General features: G+C 38.5%; 1 protein-coding gene across 3 annotated transcripts in view; it reads right to left on the reverse strand.

The window, feature by feature from the left end:
• The window catches only part of THUMPD2 (THUMP domain containing 2), a 37,806-nt gene that overhangs the window by 5,185 nt on the left and 14,271 nt on the right, over positions 1–18,350 (reverse strand). For 2 of the 3 annotated variants that reach the window (XM_020913662.2, XM_070477252.1), the window contains 4 exons: positions 17,844–17,931; positions 11,432–11,503; positions 10,818–10,932; positions 2,509–2,617 (listed from right to left, as the gene is read on the reverse strand). In XM_020913662.2, coding sequence (XP_020769321.2) covers positions 2,509–2,617; positions 10,818–10,932; positions 11,432–11,503; positions 17,844–17,931 — 384 coding nt within the window. The remainder of the gene's footprint in view (positions 1–2,508; positions 2,618–10,817; positions 10,933–11,431; positions 11,504–17,843; positions 17,932–18,350) is intronic. The other variant, XM_020913668.2, reaches the window with a different exon arrangement.

Consider the following 18,350-nt stretch of genomic DNA (forward strand, 5'->3'; position numbering starts at 1 on the left):
GTGCTCACACCACCAGAGCAATCATCTGTTCTACAAGTTAAAATTCTGATTGCCTGTTCTTTCTTGAAGAATCCAGTCCTCTGTAACACTCAGGACCAAATATTTCCATTGCCTATTATAAACATGTTTATTTTGCATTTTTTCTTATTTTTAATATAAGTGCCCTCCATTCCCTTCCATTTTACATCTAGAGCCTAAACTACTGGTAAATCATTGGGAAAAAAGTTATATGTACTTTAGATATATTTATATATATCCCCACCTATTTCTCAAAAGCACTGGACGTGTTCTACACTGAAAAATCAGGTCTGAGCTAACAATTACTGAGAGCTTTCTAGGCACCTAGCACTGTCCTTGCTTCCCCTGGTGGCTCAGTGGGTAAAGGATCCGCCTGCAGTGTGGGAGACCTGGGTTTGATCCCTGGCTTGAGAAGATACCCCGGAGAAGGGAACAGCTATTCACTCCAGTATTTTGGCCTGGAAAATCAGCACTGTCCTAAGAGCTTTAAATCTACTGACTCCTCAGGCCAATGCTATCAAGTAGGTACTATTATTTAAAGATGAGGCACAGGGTGATTGAGCAACGTGCCCATGACAGAAATGACAGAACTATTGAGTACTCTGACTCCAGAGACTATGCTCTTCACCACTGTGTTACAATATATGGCCTGTATAAAACCTCAAACTGGAAAAAGTCAAAGGCCGAGGGCATGTGGCAAAGGAAGCTTGGTCATAGGATCCAGGAATGTTCCTTATGTCCAAAAGCATAATTTTTTTTTCTAAATTTTATTTATTTTTAAAATTTTTTGCTTTTTAAATTTTTACAATGTTGTGTTGGTTTCTACCATACAATTCAAATCAGCTGTAATTATATATACATCCTTTCCCTCTAGAGCTACCCTCCCTTTCCCCCATCCCATCCCCCCACATCCCATCACAGAGCACCAGACGGGGCTCCCTGTGTCACAGAGCAACTTCTCACCAGCTATCCATGTTACAAACGATACTGCATATATGTTGTCACTACTTTTTTTATTTATCCTACTCTCTCCCTCCCTGACAGTGTCCATAAGTCCATTCTCTACATTTTCATTTCCATTCCTTCCTTGCAAATAGGTTCATCAGTACCATTTTGCTTTCTGGGAGGCACCTGAATTACATGGGAAATCTTGAATGTCTTCCTGATTCTCGCGAAAACATTTAAATTTCCTGAAACAATGTGAGGGTGGTCATATCTATTAGTTTCATTTTCAGTTACTTAGAATAAAAATCAAAACTGACTGAGAGAAAGTCAGGCTGGTCTAATTTTACTAGCAATGACTTGTGAAGATGTTTAAAACACACAGCACTAGACCATCAGGTAGGTTAAGCCACCACCACTACTGGAAAGTTCCAGGTTGGGTGGAAAGTTTCATATTAAGTGTAACATGCTCTGACAGTAGTATCTCACCACGGGCTAGCTTAATAGTACAACTGGTAAGTTACCTCGCTAGGCATAAAGGCTGTGGTTATTAATCCTGGTGGCACCCTAGAATCGCCTTGGGAGATACTAAGAAATACTGGATGCCCAGGTTCTACCCTGGACTGATTAAATCAAAGCCTCAGTGAGGAGGAGTGGAGAATGGGTATCAGTATTTTTCAGAAGCTCCTGAAATGATGTTAATATGAAATCAGCATTGCAAAATCTCGAGGGGAATGCTCCATCAAGCAGAAGGGGATATAGGAGCTCAGGAAATGTCTGAGTTACAAGTCAGGTAACTGTGGAAGAGGGTTGCGCACAGGCTCCTGACCGTGTACTATGTCGTCCTGCACCATCAAACACTCAGTTGAGACAATTTAATACAAACTGACCCCTTATCCATGTCCCTTCATTCCTCTGAGTGTTCTAGGTTCTCTCCTTTATCAACTGAAATGATCAGGAAAATTCATATTCAGGTCTCACTGTTTGAACCTCTCAAAGAAGCACTTTCTCTTCACTGCACTATATTCCCTGAGGTTGACCTTAGAAACATTACATCACTAGCACTTCTGCATTTTCATTTCAAACCAACAATGAAGGCATCCATTCTATGTGACCGAATGTTTCGAATGTAAATTCTCAGTAGCTCTGTGGTCTTGAGAAGGATAATATTTCTGGGTCCTGGTTTCTCTCCTGTAAAATGTGGGGGATTAACACATAGGAGGCAGGACTGGGGGGAGAATTAGAAGTAAATATGTAAATTAACTAGCTCAGTGACTGAAATATATGTCACTATTTTAGATTTTCAAATTTTTGGCTATAATGAAAAATTATTATCTTTTCCTGAATAAAATTTATAGTATGATGATACAGAATAACTATATCAAGTTTATAACTATATAAACTTCTGATTTGAAACCTTAGAAAATTAAGCTATAAAAACTCTAGGAAATTACTAAAATGTAATCAAATCTTAACTGAAGAGCTACAGTACATTTTGGTTAAATGCCCCATGGCTCAAAGGTTTTGGAAATACACTTAACAACTTACCTTTCCATCTCCTGCACAGTCCTTTTGATGTCTTTTCCTAACTTAAACTTTTTTCCAAATGGAATATCAGAAATAATAATATCGACACTTTCTGAAGGCAATGGCAATTCTGAAATACAAAAATGAGAAAATTCTATTACAGTAAGTTCAAACATTTACAACCTAAATATGAGAAAACTGAAGTACACAGGATTATTTTTGCATACTAAATAAAATTTAAGGCTTCTAATATTGTTTCTAAGGAATGACAAGATCCTGAAGGCTTTCAGAATCACTAAAAATAGATGGCACATTTGTTGTATTCTGTTCTTGAAAAGTGGTTTTTCAAGTGTAATAAAATATAACATAAGTTAAGCAGAATTTTAAATTAACCAGAAAGTTAAAACTCTTTAAAAATATTACATGAAAAGAAAATTGTTGGATCCAAGAAGAAATATATTAGGATGCCTAGAAAAGCCTTTTACAAAATTATATCCTATAACTTTCATTTTTCTTTTCACGATCATATATAAAATCTATTTGTAGATCTATTTGTTTTTAAGAGAAGTGACTGATAGGTTTCACTGTATTTTCAATGGTGACCCCAAAGGTTAAGAACATCCACTGAAGTCCTAAGACTAGAGAAAAAGTTAAACAATCAAAAATCAAGAAAATGACATCACTAAAGCAAAATATAGTGTTTGATTATCAAATCTAAATTTCTTTCTCAACTTTACATTTTATTCTCAGAAATTAACATAAGGTAATACACCCAATCTTAACTTTCACATTTTCTGAATATACTTTTCACTTTGTACTTTTTATACTTCTACCACCATCTAAATTTAAATAATTATTTTAATTCAGACAGCACCTAATTCTATAGAAGTACAATAGAATTTAAATAATCTTTACTATTCTGAATACAAATTTTTGTTGGCAGGAAATTTAAAAACAAAACAAAATCCTGTTATCGGGGAAAGTCTAATGAATGAACACTTGCTAATAGAAGAAAGAGTGGGTTGTTAGAAGACAAATAATGGGATAGTATTTTGTTAGAACTAGGCAGGAAATCTGTTTTTCCAAGTCATGTTTTAATGTCATGGTGGCTCAGACGGTAAGGAATTCGCCTGCAATGCAGGAGACCTGGGTTTGATACCTGGGTCCAGAAGATCCCCTGGAGAAGGGAATGGCAACCCACTCCAGTATTCTTGCCTGGAGAAACCCCATGGACAGAGGAACCTGGTGGGCTACAGTCTATGGGGTGGCAAAGATTCGGACACGACTGAGTGACTATCACTTTCTTTGTCCATTTAGTTTTAGGGTATTGATATAGAATGGGGCTTCCCAGGTGGCTCAGTGGTAAACAATCTGCTTGCTGACCCAAGAGATGTGGGTTCTATCCCTGGGTCTAAAAGATTCCCTGGAGGAGGAAATGACAACCCAATCCAGTATTCTTGCCTGGGAAATCCCATGGACAGAAGAGCCTGGCGGGCTACAGTCCATGGGACTGCAAGGAGTCAGATGTGATTGAGCCAACTGAACACACACACACACATTGATATAGGACACACCCATCTGAACACTGTAACTATACTTGAAAACTACTAAAGACAATGAGCAAACATGGTTATCAAATGCTTATACATGAGGAACAAGGCAGTAATTTACTCTTGAGATCGAGCCCAAGTCTTTGGCTTACATAAACACACAACAAACATGAGTTGCCCATCTTCAGGTCTGGATTTTTTCCCCTTCTGGTTAGTCTATTTTCATTTGCAACTTTTCTACTCTGTATTATAATTTACCGAACTGCTTTAAATTGTTTTAGAAGATGAAGGAATAAACATCACTGAGACAGAAGAGACTAATCTTTTACATAGAATCAGTGCCATCTTCCAGTAATAGAACAGAAAATAATCTGAGCTTTTGTGCAGGCTCGGTGTCAGCTTGCATTTGGCTCTGCCACTTACCAGCTGTGCGACTTTGGGAAATTATTGCTTTACTTCTCTCATCTGTAAAATGGGATAAGAGTACCTATCTCAGAAGTTAACATGCGAGGAACCTACAGAAAGTATCAACAGACATTGCCTGGCACACAATGAGCAGTCAGTAATTGTCAGCTGTTAGTATTTACAACGTCCTCTCTAGTGTGTATAAGGAGATGACCGCCAGGTGGAGCCAGCGGGTCAGAATCCTTCCAGGAAGCTCTGCAGAATTTAGCAATTCCTTCTCATGGCTCCTCAAAGACCTAGTGGGGCTACTTCCAGATGGGTCTCTTTCAAACTTGCCTTTCCCCTAGCAGTGGTTCTCAATGTGCGGTCCCCAGAGAAGCACCATCAGTATCACCTGGAACTAGGGCCCTTTTGGGCCCTACAACCAACCTTGATATTTAGTGTGGAATCAGAATCAACTGAAGGGCCTGGTAGAAGGCAAACTGCTGGCCCCACTTTCAGAGATGCTGATGCATAAACTCCTAAAATCACGAGCACCTGACCCGTGAGAGTCAACACACAGTAAAATCTTTTAAATTATTAAATGTTTGAATTGCCTGTGAACAAAGAGTTTGTAACTAAGGAGATAAAATTCTGAAATAGAAACATAACTTAAACAAGTAAAAAAATCATCTCTGCAGGATGAAAAAAAAGGTAAAAGACTGGTATATCTTGAATAAAACTCTATTTACTCCTTCCTCTTGGGATAAGTTTGAGTAAGAACTGCTTAAAACCAGGATATAGCCCTAAGATATTTTCTCCCCAAAAGTTTTAAGAGCCTTTAAAATAACGTTCATGTATATACGTATACAAAAGACTGGGTAAACTTTTACAAGGTTGAGCACACCTTTTTATCTTTTCTTTCACTGTACTTTGTTATTCTTTCCATCATCTAGGTTTGTAACAGTGGCATTCTGTCTTGTAATTCTCAGTTGCTCAAATAGTTGTATATTTGATTCAATCCTTGTGACCAGTCATTTCACCTTGGCTTTCTCTATTCCTCAGTTGGTTCATCTCTTAAATGTCTGGGTTTTATTAATTTTTAATAATTTTTCCCCCTCTGACATGCTTGTTAGTGAAACGTTGCCTGAACTTGTTGTATTTGAAAATATCTTTGTAGTAAAATGACATCTTGGTTGAGCATGATATTTCTGGGTCCCACTTTGCCTTAGTAACCTTCTAAGTAGCCACTATTTCATTGGCTATTGCTCTATAACTTTGTTTCCATCATGGGCAGATTTTGAAGTTTACCGCATTAGATTATGCCTTTTCTTTATTTGATTGCTGCTGGTGAAATTTTTCTATTTATACTATTCTTTTTGATTTCATAAAATAGAGAATACAAATACTTCAATGAAGTTGAAATTTCAACATGTATTCCTAATTCAGAAGTCTATAATTAGTCTTGAATATGCAAAATGTAGCTTGGCATCTGGGAGATGATTTTAAAGTGCTGTTGCCAGTTTTTTTTTTAATGACTGCAATTTATCAAAAATTTTTAAAACTTAAAAGTTTTTTTGCACTCCATTTGTTGAATTCTTTGATTATAGCTTTCCAATGAATTCTGAAAAAAATGCAACTACAATTAGGCAACTAGTTTATTTTTAAAAGTTAACATATTTATAAGATACTCTGGCTGATATACAAAGTGATTTTTCAATAGTTTAAACATTTTTAAGAAAACTGAAGTATAGCTGATTTACAATGTTGTGCCAATCTCTGCTGTAGACCAAAATAACTCAGTTATACACATACAGTTCTTTGCTTATATTCTTTTCCATTATGGTTTATCCCAGGAGATTGAATACAGCTCCCTGTGGCATACAGTAGGACCTTGTTGTTTATCCATTCTAAATGTAATAGTTTGCATCTACCAACTCCAAACTCCCAGTTCATCCTACTCCCTCATCTCTTCCCCTTGACAATCCCAAGTCTGATCTCCCTGTCTATGAGTCTGTTTTTGTTTTGTGGATAGAAAAATTGTTTTGTTTTGTTCATTTCTGCCATATTTTAAGATTCCACATGTAAGTGATATTGTCTTTTTCTAACTTACTTCACTTAGTATGATAATCTCTAGTTGCATCCATGTTGCTGCAAATGACATTATTTCATCTTTTTTATGGCTAAGCAGTATTTCATCTCTCACACACACACACACACACACACACTCGTATATACCACATCTTCTTTACCTATTCATCTGTCGATGGACATTTAGGTTCTTTCCAAGTTTTGCCTGTTGTGAATAGTGCTGCTATGAACATTCGGGTGCATGTATCTCTCTGAATTATACTTTTGTCCGAGTATATATGCCCCGTAGTGGGATTGGTGGATCATACGATAATTCTATTTTTAGTTTTCTGAGGAACTTCCCTACTGTTTTCCATAGTGACTGCACCAACTTACATTCCCGCCAATGGTGTAGGAGGGTTCGCTTTTCTCCACATCTTCTCTAACGTTTGTTATTTGTAGACTTTTTAATGAAGGCCATTCTGACCAGTGTGAGGTGGTACCTAATTGTAGTTTTGATTTGTATTTCTTTAATACTTAGTGATGTTGAGCATCTTTCCATGTGTCTATTGGCCATCTATCCTCTGGAGAAATGTCTATTAAGGTATTCTGTTCATTTTTTTTTCTTTCCTTGGATTGGGGTTTTTTGTTTGGTGGTTGTTGTTGAATTGTATGAGCTGTTTGTTTATTTTGGAGATAAAGCACTTGTTGGATATGCATCATTTATAAATATTTCTCTCGTTCTGTAGGTTGTCTTTTCGTGTTTTTTTTCTCTGTGCAAAAGCTTATACGTTTGGTTAGGTCCCTTTGTTTATTTTTATTTCTACTACTTAGGAGACTGATCTAAGAAAACATTGGTAACGATTTATGTTGGGGAATGCTTTGCCTACACTTTCTCCTAGGATAGGAGTTTTATGGCATTATATCTTTTTTTTTTAATTGGAGGATAATTGCTTTACAATGCTGTGTTGGTTCCTGCCATACAACACTGCGAATCAGTCACAATTATACATAGATCTCATCCCTCTTAAGCCTCTCTCCCACCTCCAGGGTTATGTTTGTCTTTAAGCCATTTTGAGTTTATTTTTGTGCACAGTATGAGGATGTGTTTTAACTTCATTGATTTACACACAGCTGTCCAACTTTTCCAGTACCATTTGCTAAAGAAACTGTCTTTTTTCCATTTTAAACTCGGATTAAACATTTTAAAACCCAACAAATGATGGGAAAACAAAAAAGCATGTACTGTCAGGCTGAACTGCTTTTTTTTGCATTCAACCATCTTTACAGATAGTCTACAGTTCAGTTACTCTGTGTATATTAAAAAAATTTTTTAAGTCTATTATTTTGATAAGTTACTATTTCAATTCAGAACATCACAGCTTGTTTGGAGGTAATTATGAATTATGTAGGTACCATGTCAAATTCTAAGTACATTTCTGCATCATAGATTTCTTTATTTAATAAGAACATTAATCTTTGCCAGGATGCTGTGGTCTACCAAACAATGCCTAAACAGACACAGGTGTAGTGCTGAGCTCAATCAATAGTAGCGTTCACAATAATGAAAGATGTTTCATCTCTGACAGAAAAAAAATTGCTAAATTTCCAGAATTGGGAGCAGGGAGGAATACTAAACCATTACTGGAATTGACTTAGCTAATTTTCTTCTTGAAGGAAGAAATACCTCTACATATATAGGAAATACCTATACATATATAGGTTAACACTGATACAAAACTGGTAACATTTAGCTTCCTGCAGAGGTCTTCTGCTAATGGAGCCAATGTATTAATAGCCATAGCTTCATTTTGTTTATATACATAAGAAAATTTGGAATTGAAAACAAAATTAATTTAGAAGAGTGGTCATTTGATCTAAATGAAAAATCATGCTTCACAGAGTGACAGTTAAATGCATTTCTTTCTGTTGCATCTGATAAACACTTAATTTTGGCTTGGTCTCCTTAAAATAATGACTAAGCTTTGAAGTAAATGCCAGGTGCCTCTATAGACAAGTTTATTTCATTTGGTTACTGCTATCACCATGGCCCTCACAATGCATGATAGAAGTAAATAAACATTTTACTCCAGTTGTATGTTCATCAACAGCTTTCTTGAGAAATAGAAACTCAGTATATAATTTTTCCTTAAATATGCACTTTTAAAATCTTATTGCTGCTGAAAGGGTTTGTTACAAAACAATGTTACCAAACAAAGGGATTTATAGCATATGATATATGATATATGATAAAGCCACTGGAGCAAAAACACTCATATTCTCTAAGGTGGGCTTCTCACCCCCTATTTCCCACACATATTTCATGACACCCAACCTATCACTTCTCAACATTTCCCGAATTCCCAGATGCCAGGGCAGCCTGGCAGCGTCATGAATTGTGCAGAATATGGTGTGAACCACAACACACCTGGCAGAACGCCAACTTTTCTGCTCCCCTTACCAGCCAAACTACCCAAGAGAAAGGTGAGAACTAGCTGTCTTCAAGTTACCTTTTCCCATTCTCTCCAGATCCCATTCAGGCAGGCAGGCCTTTGTTCCTGCGGCTCCACGGAATCGGTCAGGCCTGAGTTTTGCTCCAGGGAACCGGCCAAGCCTGAGTTTTGCTTCACCAACCAGCAGCATCTGACACAGCTGCTCATGCTAGCTCAGATCCTCTCTTACTTTCTCATCCCTGGTTGCTCCTTTACTAGATTCTCACCCTCCAGGACTCTTAAGAGAGTCCTCTCATCCTCAGAGAAAGCCTCTCTCTCCTTAATTTGTGCTCATTTCCTAGGTGATCTCATGGATGTAAATGTTATCTGGACTAGTGATGTGCACCGTCTCCCCTAAACTCCAGATCTGTGTGTTGACTACTACCTTGCGATCTTAATGGTTTTAATCATCATGTGGAACTGAACAGGCCCCCAACTCTTAACCTGTTCCTCTTGCAGTTTTCCGCAGCTCCATAAATGGCAATACCACTCTCGAGCTGTTCAAGTCAGAAAGCTTAGTCATCCTTGTTCTTTTTCTCACATTTAATCCACTAACAAATCCTGTTGGCTCTACCTTCAATGTATATACATATATATATGTATATACGTATGTATGTATGTCTCTGTCTGACCTCTTTTCAACACCTCCACCAATACCACTTTGCCCTAAGTCACCACCATTTACCTGGATTATTGCAATGGTTTTGCAATAAAAAGTCTCTTTGTTTCTGTCCTTGCTCTACTGTTTGTTCTTAACATGGCAGTTAGACTAATCTTTTAAAAAGCTAGATTTATTTGGCTACTAGGTACAACAGAAAACTTTTTTAAATTAACAGTTGAGCACTTAACGCTTGTTTTTAAAGTGAAATCTTATGGAAATGCCCATGAGAACTGATGAAAGTGGAGCTGGTACAGCAGCGATGTTCTGATGGGCAAATTAGTACTTCCTTTCTCACGCTATGCATTTCTACTACTTTCCTACTACAATAGAATAAATTTTTAACAATATACTGTTTCTCTAGATTACAGAGACTTATCTATCACCTATTCTCACTGTGCCAAGAGAACAGGATTTTCCTAGCTGCGAATTACATGTGGTCACTTTTAAGGGAGAAAGGCACGCTGAGGGAGAGAAAGGAGGGATGTGAGGCTTCTCTCAGTCTGAATACCATGGGTGTTAGGGAAATATTATTTTGGACTCCATAGACTTGATTGCTCATCAGGTTTCTTGCTGCTGACTCCTCATCAGTAAACAGGGAGTGATGGCTTTCCTCTGCCTCACAGGGTGATGAATCCTGGTTTGCCCTAGGATTTCTGTTTTAGCACTGGGGGTAGTACTGGTGTAGCAAACTGGGATGGCTTGTTACCTCATTCCCCATAACACAGGAATACTATCCAACTGAAGCAAGGGGAAGGTAATATAATTCAAGACATTTCATATAGTTTATCGCAAAGAATTCACAGATTCTCAACAAATTATTGTTGCTATTATTATTATTTTTGTTTATTTTATGCCTATACTGAATGATTCCTGGTTATCATATGAGAAATGGTTCAGATGCAACAAACACATCTTAAGAAGACATGCTTTTACTTACATGCTTAGGGAAACTACATAAATACAGTTCTGGATAACGAATCTTTTGAAAAATAAAAAAGTTACAATTATAATATTGGAAGTAAACTGAGTATTGGCCCCACAGATATATTACAAGGTATAAATAATTCAACCTTTATATGAACATATGAAAAGTGAGTGTTGTTCTATATTATGATTCTAAATGTGTTTACACATGTTTATTTCCCCCAAATGTTTGCATTTTTAATATCTTACCTATAACAGAGACTTTAAGTAACTCAATTTTATCCTTGAGGCCTGCAGCTTTCAGATTGTCATATGCACCTGATAACTGTGAGTCACTGACATCAGCACCCACATAATACACATCCTATGAGGGGAGAAATTCAAATTATAAATAAAGCCATATTTTATGTAGCTAAGAAAATCTACTTGCATTTTTTCAAATGATAAAAATGAAATTAATAGATTTGTTAATTCAGATTAAAACAAATTTAGGATATTTCTTTAAAATAACTTTCAAGGACCAAAACCTGAGAAGTTTTTGGTAAAATGTTAAAACATTAATTTTTAACATTTTACAATTAATATTTTACAATTCAAATGTCTAAGGAATTGAGGGATTCATATAATGTAGGTCACGACTAGTTATTGGAATTGTCATAATTTCCTAAATTTATCACAGTATTTGAAGAAATAACAGTAATTTAATTAACCTTTCATAGTCTACCTTGACTACAATAGTAACTCATATAATTAAAAAATAATAATCCCTAAATAGACAATCTACTTGTAAATAATTGGTAAGTGTATATACAACACATGATTAAAGTAAAACACTGCTTGGTTTACCAAACTTTAGAACTTACTGGCCATTCCTTAGCAGCTTCCAAAAGTATTGTTCCAAGTCCACACATTGGATCTAAAACAACTGCACCAGCCTATAGATAGAAATGTTGATTTGCTACTGTTAAATCTACTATAACAGGCATTATACAAGAAGCCTAAAACTTGAGGCATCAATCATTTCAGGGTAAAGATTCCTTTCTAAACTTTATTAGGAATTTCAGGTAGTGAAAGCCCTAGTGCAGGCGTCTGCTCGGCATGTTTAAAGATCAGGCAGGAGACCAGTGGGTGGGAGGGGAAGTGGTGATGCCACCAGAGAGGGGCCAGGCAGCTCCACCAAGATGGGCTGTGCAGAATTACAACCACCACGTCCTGCAGGCTCAAAACACTGCAGCTCATGCTATGAGCCTACAGTATGACACCTGGGGCTTCTGCTTCTTGCCCGAAAAGTGAAACAGTGAAGGGGTCACGAGCAGAGGCAGAGAAAACACAGCTAATCAGGCGCTGGCTTTTAAAGTGCCATCTGGAAGTGACGCACATCATTTCCACCAACATTTAATTGGCGAAAGCATGTCAGTCGCGTGACACACACAATGTGAAGAGGTTAGGAATGCGGCCACCCTCTCTGTACCTGAGAGGAGAGCAGGAAATCTGGAGGAAAAAAACGAATGATCTCCCCTCTGGGGGACAGAGGGTGTCACATCATGTCTGATCTTGAAGGTGTTACAAGGATTCTGATTCGATTCTGAAGGATGGGAAACTACGGCAGGGTTCTGAGCAGAGGAGAAACATGATGTAGCATTTCAAAGGGATCATTCTGGCTGCCCTGTTGAGAAAGGACCACAGAAAAGTAAAAGAGTTAAAGGAGGCGAGTTAGGGAATCCAGGCAGAGATAATGGTGGCCTGAATCAAGAGTGACATTGGTGGAGGTGGGGAGAAGTGGTTGGATTCTGGATATATTTTAAAGGAAGAACCAACAGGATGGATGGCAATGTGGCATATTACAAAATGACAATGTTCTGACATGACTCAAGTTTTTAAGAGAAGGTAAAAAAAAAAAAAAGTCTATCGTCTGGATGCTGGTGATCCCCTAAGTATCAATGTTTGGTAGATGAAGGTTCAGCCGTGTACACTGAGTGTAGAGTACCCTGACACAGAACCTAGACTGGTCCTGAAAGGGGAAGCATCCAACGAGCAGGAGTGATGACAGTGTCCACGTGCTAGTAGGATAAGCAAGATGAGTGGTTTCAGCGAGTGCTAGTGAGAACAGCCTGAGGGGAGGGGGACACAAGAGTGTGGGAAGGAAGAAGTAGACACCAAATGTGGACGGATGACTGGTCCTAAGTTTCCCTCTAAAGGGAAGCAGAGAAGGGGGTGAGGGCTGATGGGTCATGTGGGTTCAGAAGGTCAATTCATTTTTAAGTTGCAAGATATTAGAGCATGTACACATGCTGATGGGAATGACCCAGTAGAGAAAAAAGTCCTTAAGGCAGCAAGAGGGAACGGAATCCAGCACACAAGTAATGGAGTGAAACAAGGACAGTTCACTGATTATAATGATTATAATAATTATAATCCATTATGATTCCAATGTGTTGGTAGACCTCCTGAGGAGAACATGTTAAAGTTCTCTTTTGACTCCAATACTTATGTCACTTAAGAAGCAGGAGAATTACAAGTATGCTCAAGGGAATGACTGTAATGATAGAACCTAAAATCCAAGTGGTGAAGGAGGGCTGCGTACAGGTGGTGAATAGGGCCACCTCCTGGGCTTCCTGGGTAGCCCAGCTGCTAAAGAATCTGCCTGCAATGCAGGAGACCCTGGTTCAATTGCTGGGTTGGGAAGATCCCTGGAGAAGGGCATGGCAACCCATTCCAGTATTCTCGCCTGGAGAATCCCATGGGCAGAGGGGCCTGGCGGGCTAAGCCCATGTGGCTGCAAAGAGTCGGACACGACTGGCCTAGGCACAGCACAGGGCCACCAGTGACTGGAGGCCTCGTGGCGCTGACAACCGTGGTGGGGAACGAGAGGGAGTGAGTGGGGGGAGGAGGAGGACAAGAGCGGCATCTTTGAGATTTGGGGAAGGGATGCTCTTCTGATAAACTCTAGCATGTGACTACAGCAGACCATGAGAGGCAGGCAGAGCACGACACAAAGGGGCCAGACGGCGCAGACGCTGAGCTGATGAGGATTTCGGACAGGAATAATGGTGTATGCTAGTACGGCAGTGACAACAGGAGATCTGTAGATGACGAGGATCATTGGATGGCACGTGCTTCTAAGGCAGTGAGAGGGCCTGGGCAGACAGGGCAGCGAGGTGCAAGCAGGACACCTACCCCAGCTCCAGGCCCAGAGGTCCCTTGGTCTGTCTACAGAGGAGGCAGAGTGCTCAGAAGACAGCGGGGTTCAGCCAGGGGCTACCTGATGAAAAGAAACAAAATGTCCTTCAGAAACTTCTCCCTGACACTAAATTCTACCCGAGTGTCATATGGATCCCCCCATGAAGGGGCAGAAAAACAACAAAAAGAATAATGATTTAAACGACAATTTTAAGATTAATATCAGTATGAGAACTGATTTTTATTAAGGACTTAAAATGTACCAAATGCCATGCTCTTTTCCCCCACGGTCCCTCTTTGATGAGGTGATCTGCCCTTAAATATGTTTCAATGTCCTTATTTTACTGCAGGACTTTTCTAGTCATGATACCTGGGGACATAGACAGTAGCAGAGAAGTATTTCCAAATGCTTAAAGTAATAACCAAGATTTACACAGAATTTGATTTTCCTTGCTTTTATGGTCTGTATGACGGAGAATGGTTTACACTGAACATGAGAAATACCTAACACCCCAGGCTTAAATTTCAGTTTCCAAGACACTGGCCTACTCAAGGTTGAGCTGCTTGTGCAGAGGTTTAGGTACCAAGCTCCAAAGAGAGGCTGCCTGGATCCAGGCTGGATAATGGGATCATTTATATGGTGGGTCAAACTGTGTTCCCTCAAAAAGAACTGTGCTGTGCACATCTAAGGGGAGGAAGTCCCTCAAAAGCTAGAGAGAAAACAGGCAGAACAAACAATACACATCTAGTGAGATGAAACTTCTGGAGGGAACAGATAAATATGTGAAAAAAGTTAAAGCCTCTAGAGATATCAAATATAGCATGTGAGGCTGGCTAAGTTGCCTCGGACTCTGTGTGACCCCATGGACTGTAGCCCTCCAGGCTCCTCTGTCCATGGGATTCTCCAGGAAAGAATACTGGAGTGGTTGCCATGCCCTTCTCCAAGGGATCTTCCCAACTTAGGGACTGAATCCAGGTTTGTTTCGTCTCCTGCACTGGCAGACAGTTCTTTACCAAATATAGCATGCTGCTGCTGCGAAGTCGCATCAGTCGTGTCCGACTCTGTGCAACCCCATAGACGGCACCCCACCAAGCTCCTCTGACCCTGAGATTTTCCAGGCAAGAGAGCTCCATACTGGAGCGGGTTGCCATTTCCTTCTCTAATGCATGCATGCATGCTAAGTCGCTTCAGTAGTGTCCGACTCTGTGCGACCCCATGGACAGCAGCCCACCAGGCTCCTCTGTCCATGGAATTCTCTAGGCATACACATACACAATTTTCCAAAGCTAAAAAAATCCATGATTTTAAAACTAAACATTTCAATCAAGTGCAGCACATTTTGGCAACTCTGGTTATACCTTGGAAGATAATGTCCAAGGAAAACTCAAAATACACAGGCAAAATATAAAGAGATGGAAAACATGTGAGAAAGGAAGCTTAACATATTCATCACTGGAACTACAGAAGCAAAAAAAAGGAAGTTGTTTAAGGTAAAAAACACTAAAGCAAAATAGTTGAGGAAATAATAAGTAAATAATGGATGAAAGAGTACCTGAGCTGGAGGAAAAAAATGATTTCTATAATTATTATATATCCTAAATAATAGTTATTATAATTATTATTACTGTTTAGGTCCAGGGTAGGATGCCCCAAAATGTGCTTTAATGGCATATTGATTATTTTGAATTAAAAGTTACTTAAGAAACAGCAGGTAAAAATAAATGATATTAAAAAGAAAATACACTCTGACCCACTTCTCTCCCCCTGAAAGCAGGAACTTAATCTCCCAAGTGAAGGCATCTTCCCTCTACCAGGAGGACAGAAAGCATCTTTATCACCAGAGTTAGGGAATTCAAGGCTGTATACATGAGAAAGCCGGATAAACAAACTGTTACTTCTTCACTAGTCTGCTACCCCAAGCACAAACCCCTTTGTTAAATCTTCACAAGCATTTCTTTGTCTAAAAATAATATATAAATAGCCTGCTTCCATCACTTCAGGGGTCCCACTTCTATGAGACTTTCATGCATACAAATTAAATTTTTTTTTCCCCTGTTAATCTGTCTTGTGTCAATTTAATTATGAGATCAGTCAAAAGAACTCAAGGGTGGATAGCGAGGTAATTTCTCCCTCCCTGACATTACCATAGCAGAAGTTAACACTTAGGTATTTTCTATATGCTAGGTGTTGTTCTAATCCCTTGAAAAATGCTAATTCACTTCGTCCTCACATAGTCCTATGTGATGACTATTTTCATCTTGGAAGTGAGAAACGGAGGCACAGAGATGTTCAGTATCTTACATAAAGTTTCCCAGCCTGTAAGTGGTAGAGTTGAAACGGGAACTCAGGGAGTCGGACTCACCTAGTTCTGGGCTGAATAGAGAAGATACTTACACAGGTACATCTGGTAATATCCCTGAGATTAGAGGATTAAAAAGAAAACTCCTACAAGCTTGCAAACAAAAAGAACAAGATAGCTATCAAGGAAAAGAAAAATCATACTGGCAGGAATTGCTCCCTTACAACACTGGAAGTGAAAGGATAATGGAACAACATCTATAGACCTCTGAGAGGAAAGGACTACAACTTAAGAACCTCATACCAAGTCAAAGGGGGATACCCAGATGACAGGATGAAGTGTAAGGAGATACAGGAATCCAGAGAGTATATTATTCAAATACCAAGTTTGAGAAAAGTACCAAGAATAGACTATCCAAGCAACAAATAAAGCAGAGCAGAGACCTCAAAGGGAGAAAGATAAAGTGAAAAAGAAAGGTGAGAAGCAACGCACTTCATACTATACTTCTGTGTATTTATACAGAAATACATGTTACACATATTGCATCTTAATGACTATGAACGGGTGGTGTAATGTAAGTGCAGTATAAGAACTTTTCAAAACAGGAGGGATATACTTGGAAATGCTGATGCATGTAGTTGGGAGTAGAAGAGGGTAAACATATTTCAAAGGTCTCACTGTAGGAAGGAAGAAAGGTGGGACAGAAGAAGAGAAAAAGTACCCTGGAGGTCTCATCTCATGACAAGGAGGAGCAGACAGAGGAGGAAGTTCAGAGTGTAGGTGGTAAAAACAGTGTGCTGGCAAAGAAGAGTTGATGTCTTGTTTTAAAGTAAAAGTCAAGTCCCATGTGTTTAATTAAGAGAGCTGGGAGAGGGAGCCATGAATAGAATAGAACACAGAGTAAAATCTAACCTCAGGGAAAACAATGAGATGATTCACTTGATGAAACTAGCAAAAATAGAGTAAACTGCAAGAAGTTGCAAAGTAAATCTATCATAACTGGTGTATCTATCATAATACTGTACTGAATTCTCTCACTGAAAAAGCCTATCATTGTGGGATAAAGACAGAGTTCTGTGTTTATAAGAAATATACACTGAAAACAAAGTTGAAAAAGCAGAACTACAAAGGAAAACGCAAAGAAAAAAAAAGACTGGAAATACTAATAAGACATGGTGAAATTTAAGTTTAAACTTACAAATCAACATAATGAAAACTTTAATAATAATAAAAAGGAACACTTCACCATGAGGCAGTTAACAGTCATAAATGAGCATAAACCAAACTACAGGACAAACAAACTACAGAATGAGGCAACAATGAGTAAAAATGCAAAATCTTGAAAAATATAATCTAATAAACTTCAAAATACCTCTTTCAGTACTGAGCAGACAGTAAAATAGCAAGTAAAAGATACAGAGGCCATCTCTTGACTAGAAAATAAAATTATTTTCTTATGTTCATGGAGCATTTACAAAAATTGATCAAGATCTTGGTTAAATTTTAAGAAGTAGAAGTTGTACAGGCCACATGACTGTGACAAAAAATTAGAAATAATAAAATGTAGTTATCTTTTGACTCAGCATTTTCATAGCCAAAATACTCCCAGAAGTTTGACAAAATCCTATCTCTGCAGTTCGTAAATATAATGGCGAGAAAAGAAAAAGAAAAACAGATTAAAAAAGGTTAAAAGAACCAAAGAAAAAAGAAAGCAACCATCAATAAGAGGCTGTGTAAATTAATTACAGAAAGGACCTTGGTATTCAATTAAAAGGGACGAGAACAGGTTCCTTACCTTAATTTCTGCGAGGGAGGCCATTGCCCAGGCTATGGTAGATCTCAACCCTGGTGTCTTGATGTAAGGTCTGCAGGCTAAAGGAACCCTAAAGCAAAACAACACCCAATGTTACTGCATGTTAACAGGATACAAACAAAAATAATTAACCCATTCATACCTGTACATCATGCACTGAAGTATTCCCTAAGTTAGAGAGTAGACAACCTTTTTATTAATACAAAATTACCTTCTCTAACTGGCACCTTGTCTAACCAGCCAGTGTGGTATTTCAGAATGGAGAATTTTTTAGATAACTGAAATTTAAACCCTTATGTGTTTACCTTAAAAAAATTTAATCACATGAGGGAAGTCTTTCTAATTTTATATGCTTCCCTGACTTCCCGTGTAGAATAGACCTTTTCTCACTGATCCAGAGTCATCAAGAGAAGTAAACTGCACTGTGGTGTGGATGCAGCATAGGATGCAGCGCTGAATGGATGCTAACCCTTAAAGAATTTCTAAAAG

This window comes from Odocoileus virginianus, chromosome 2, assembly GCF_023699985.2.
Source record: "Odocoileus virginianus isolate 20LAN1187 ecotype Illinois chromosome 2, Ovbor_1.2, whole genome shotgun sequence".
In the NCBI taxonomy this organism is placed as follows: Eukaryota; Metazoa; Chordata; class Mammalia; order Artiodactyla; family Cervidae; genus Odocoileus; species Odocoileus virginianus.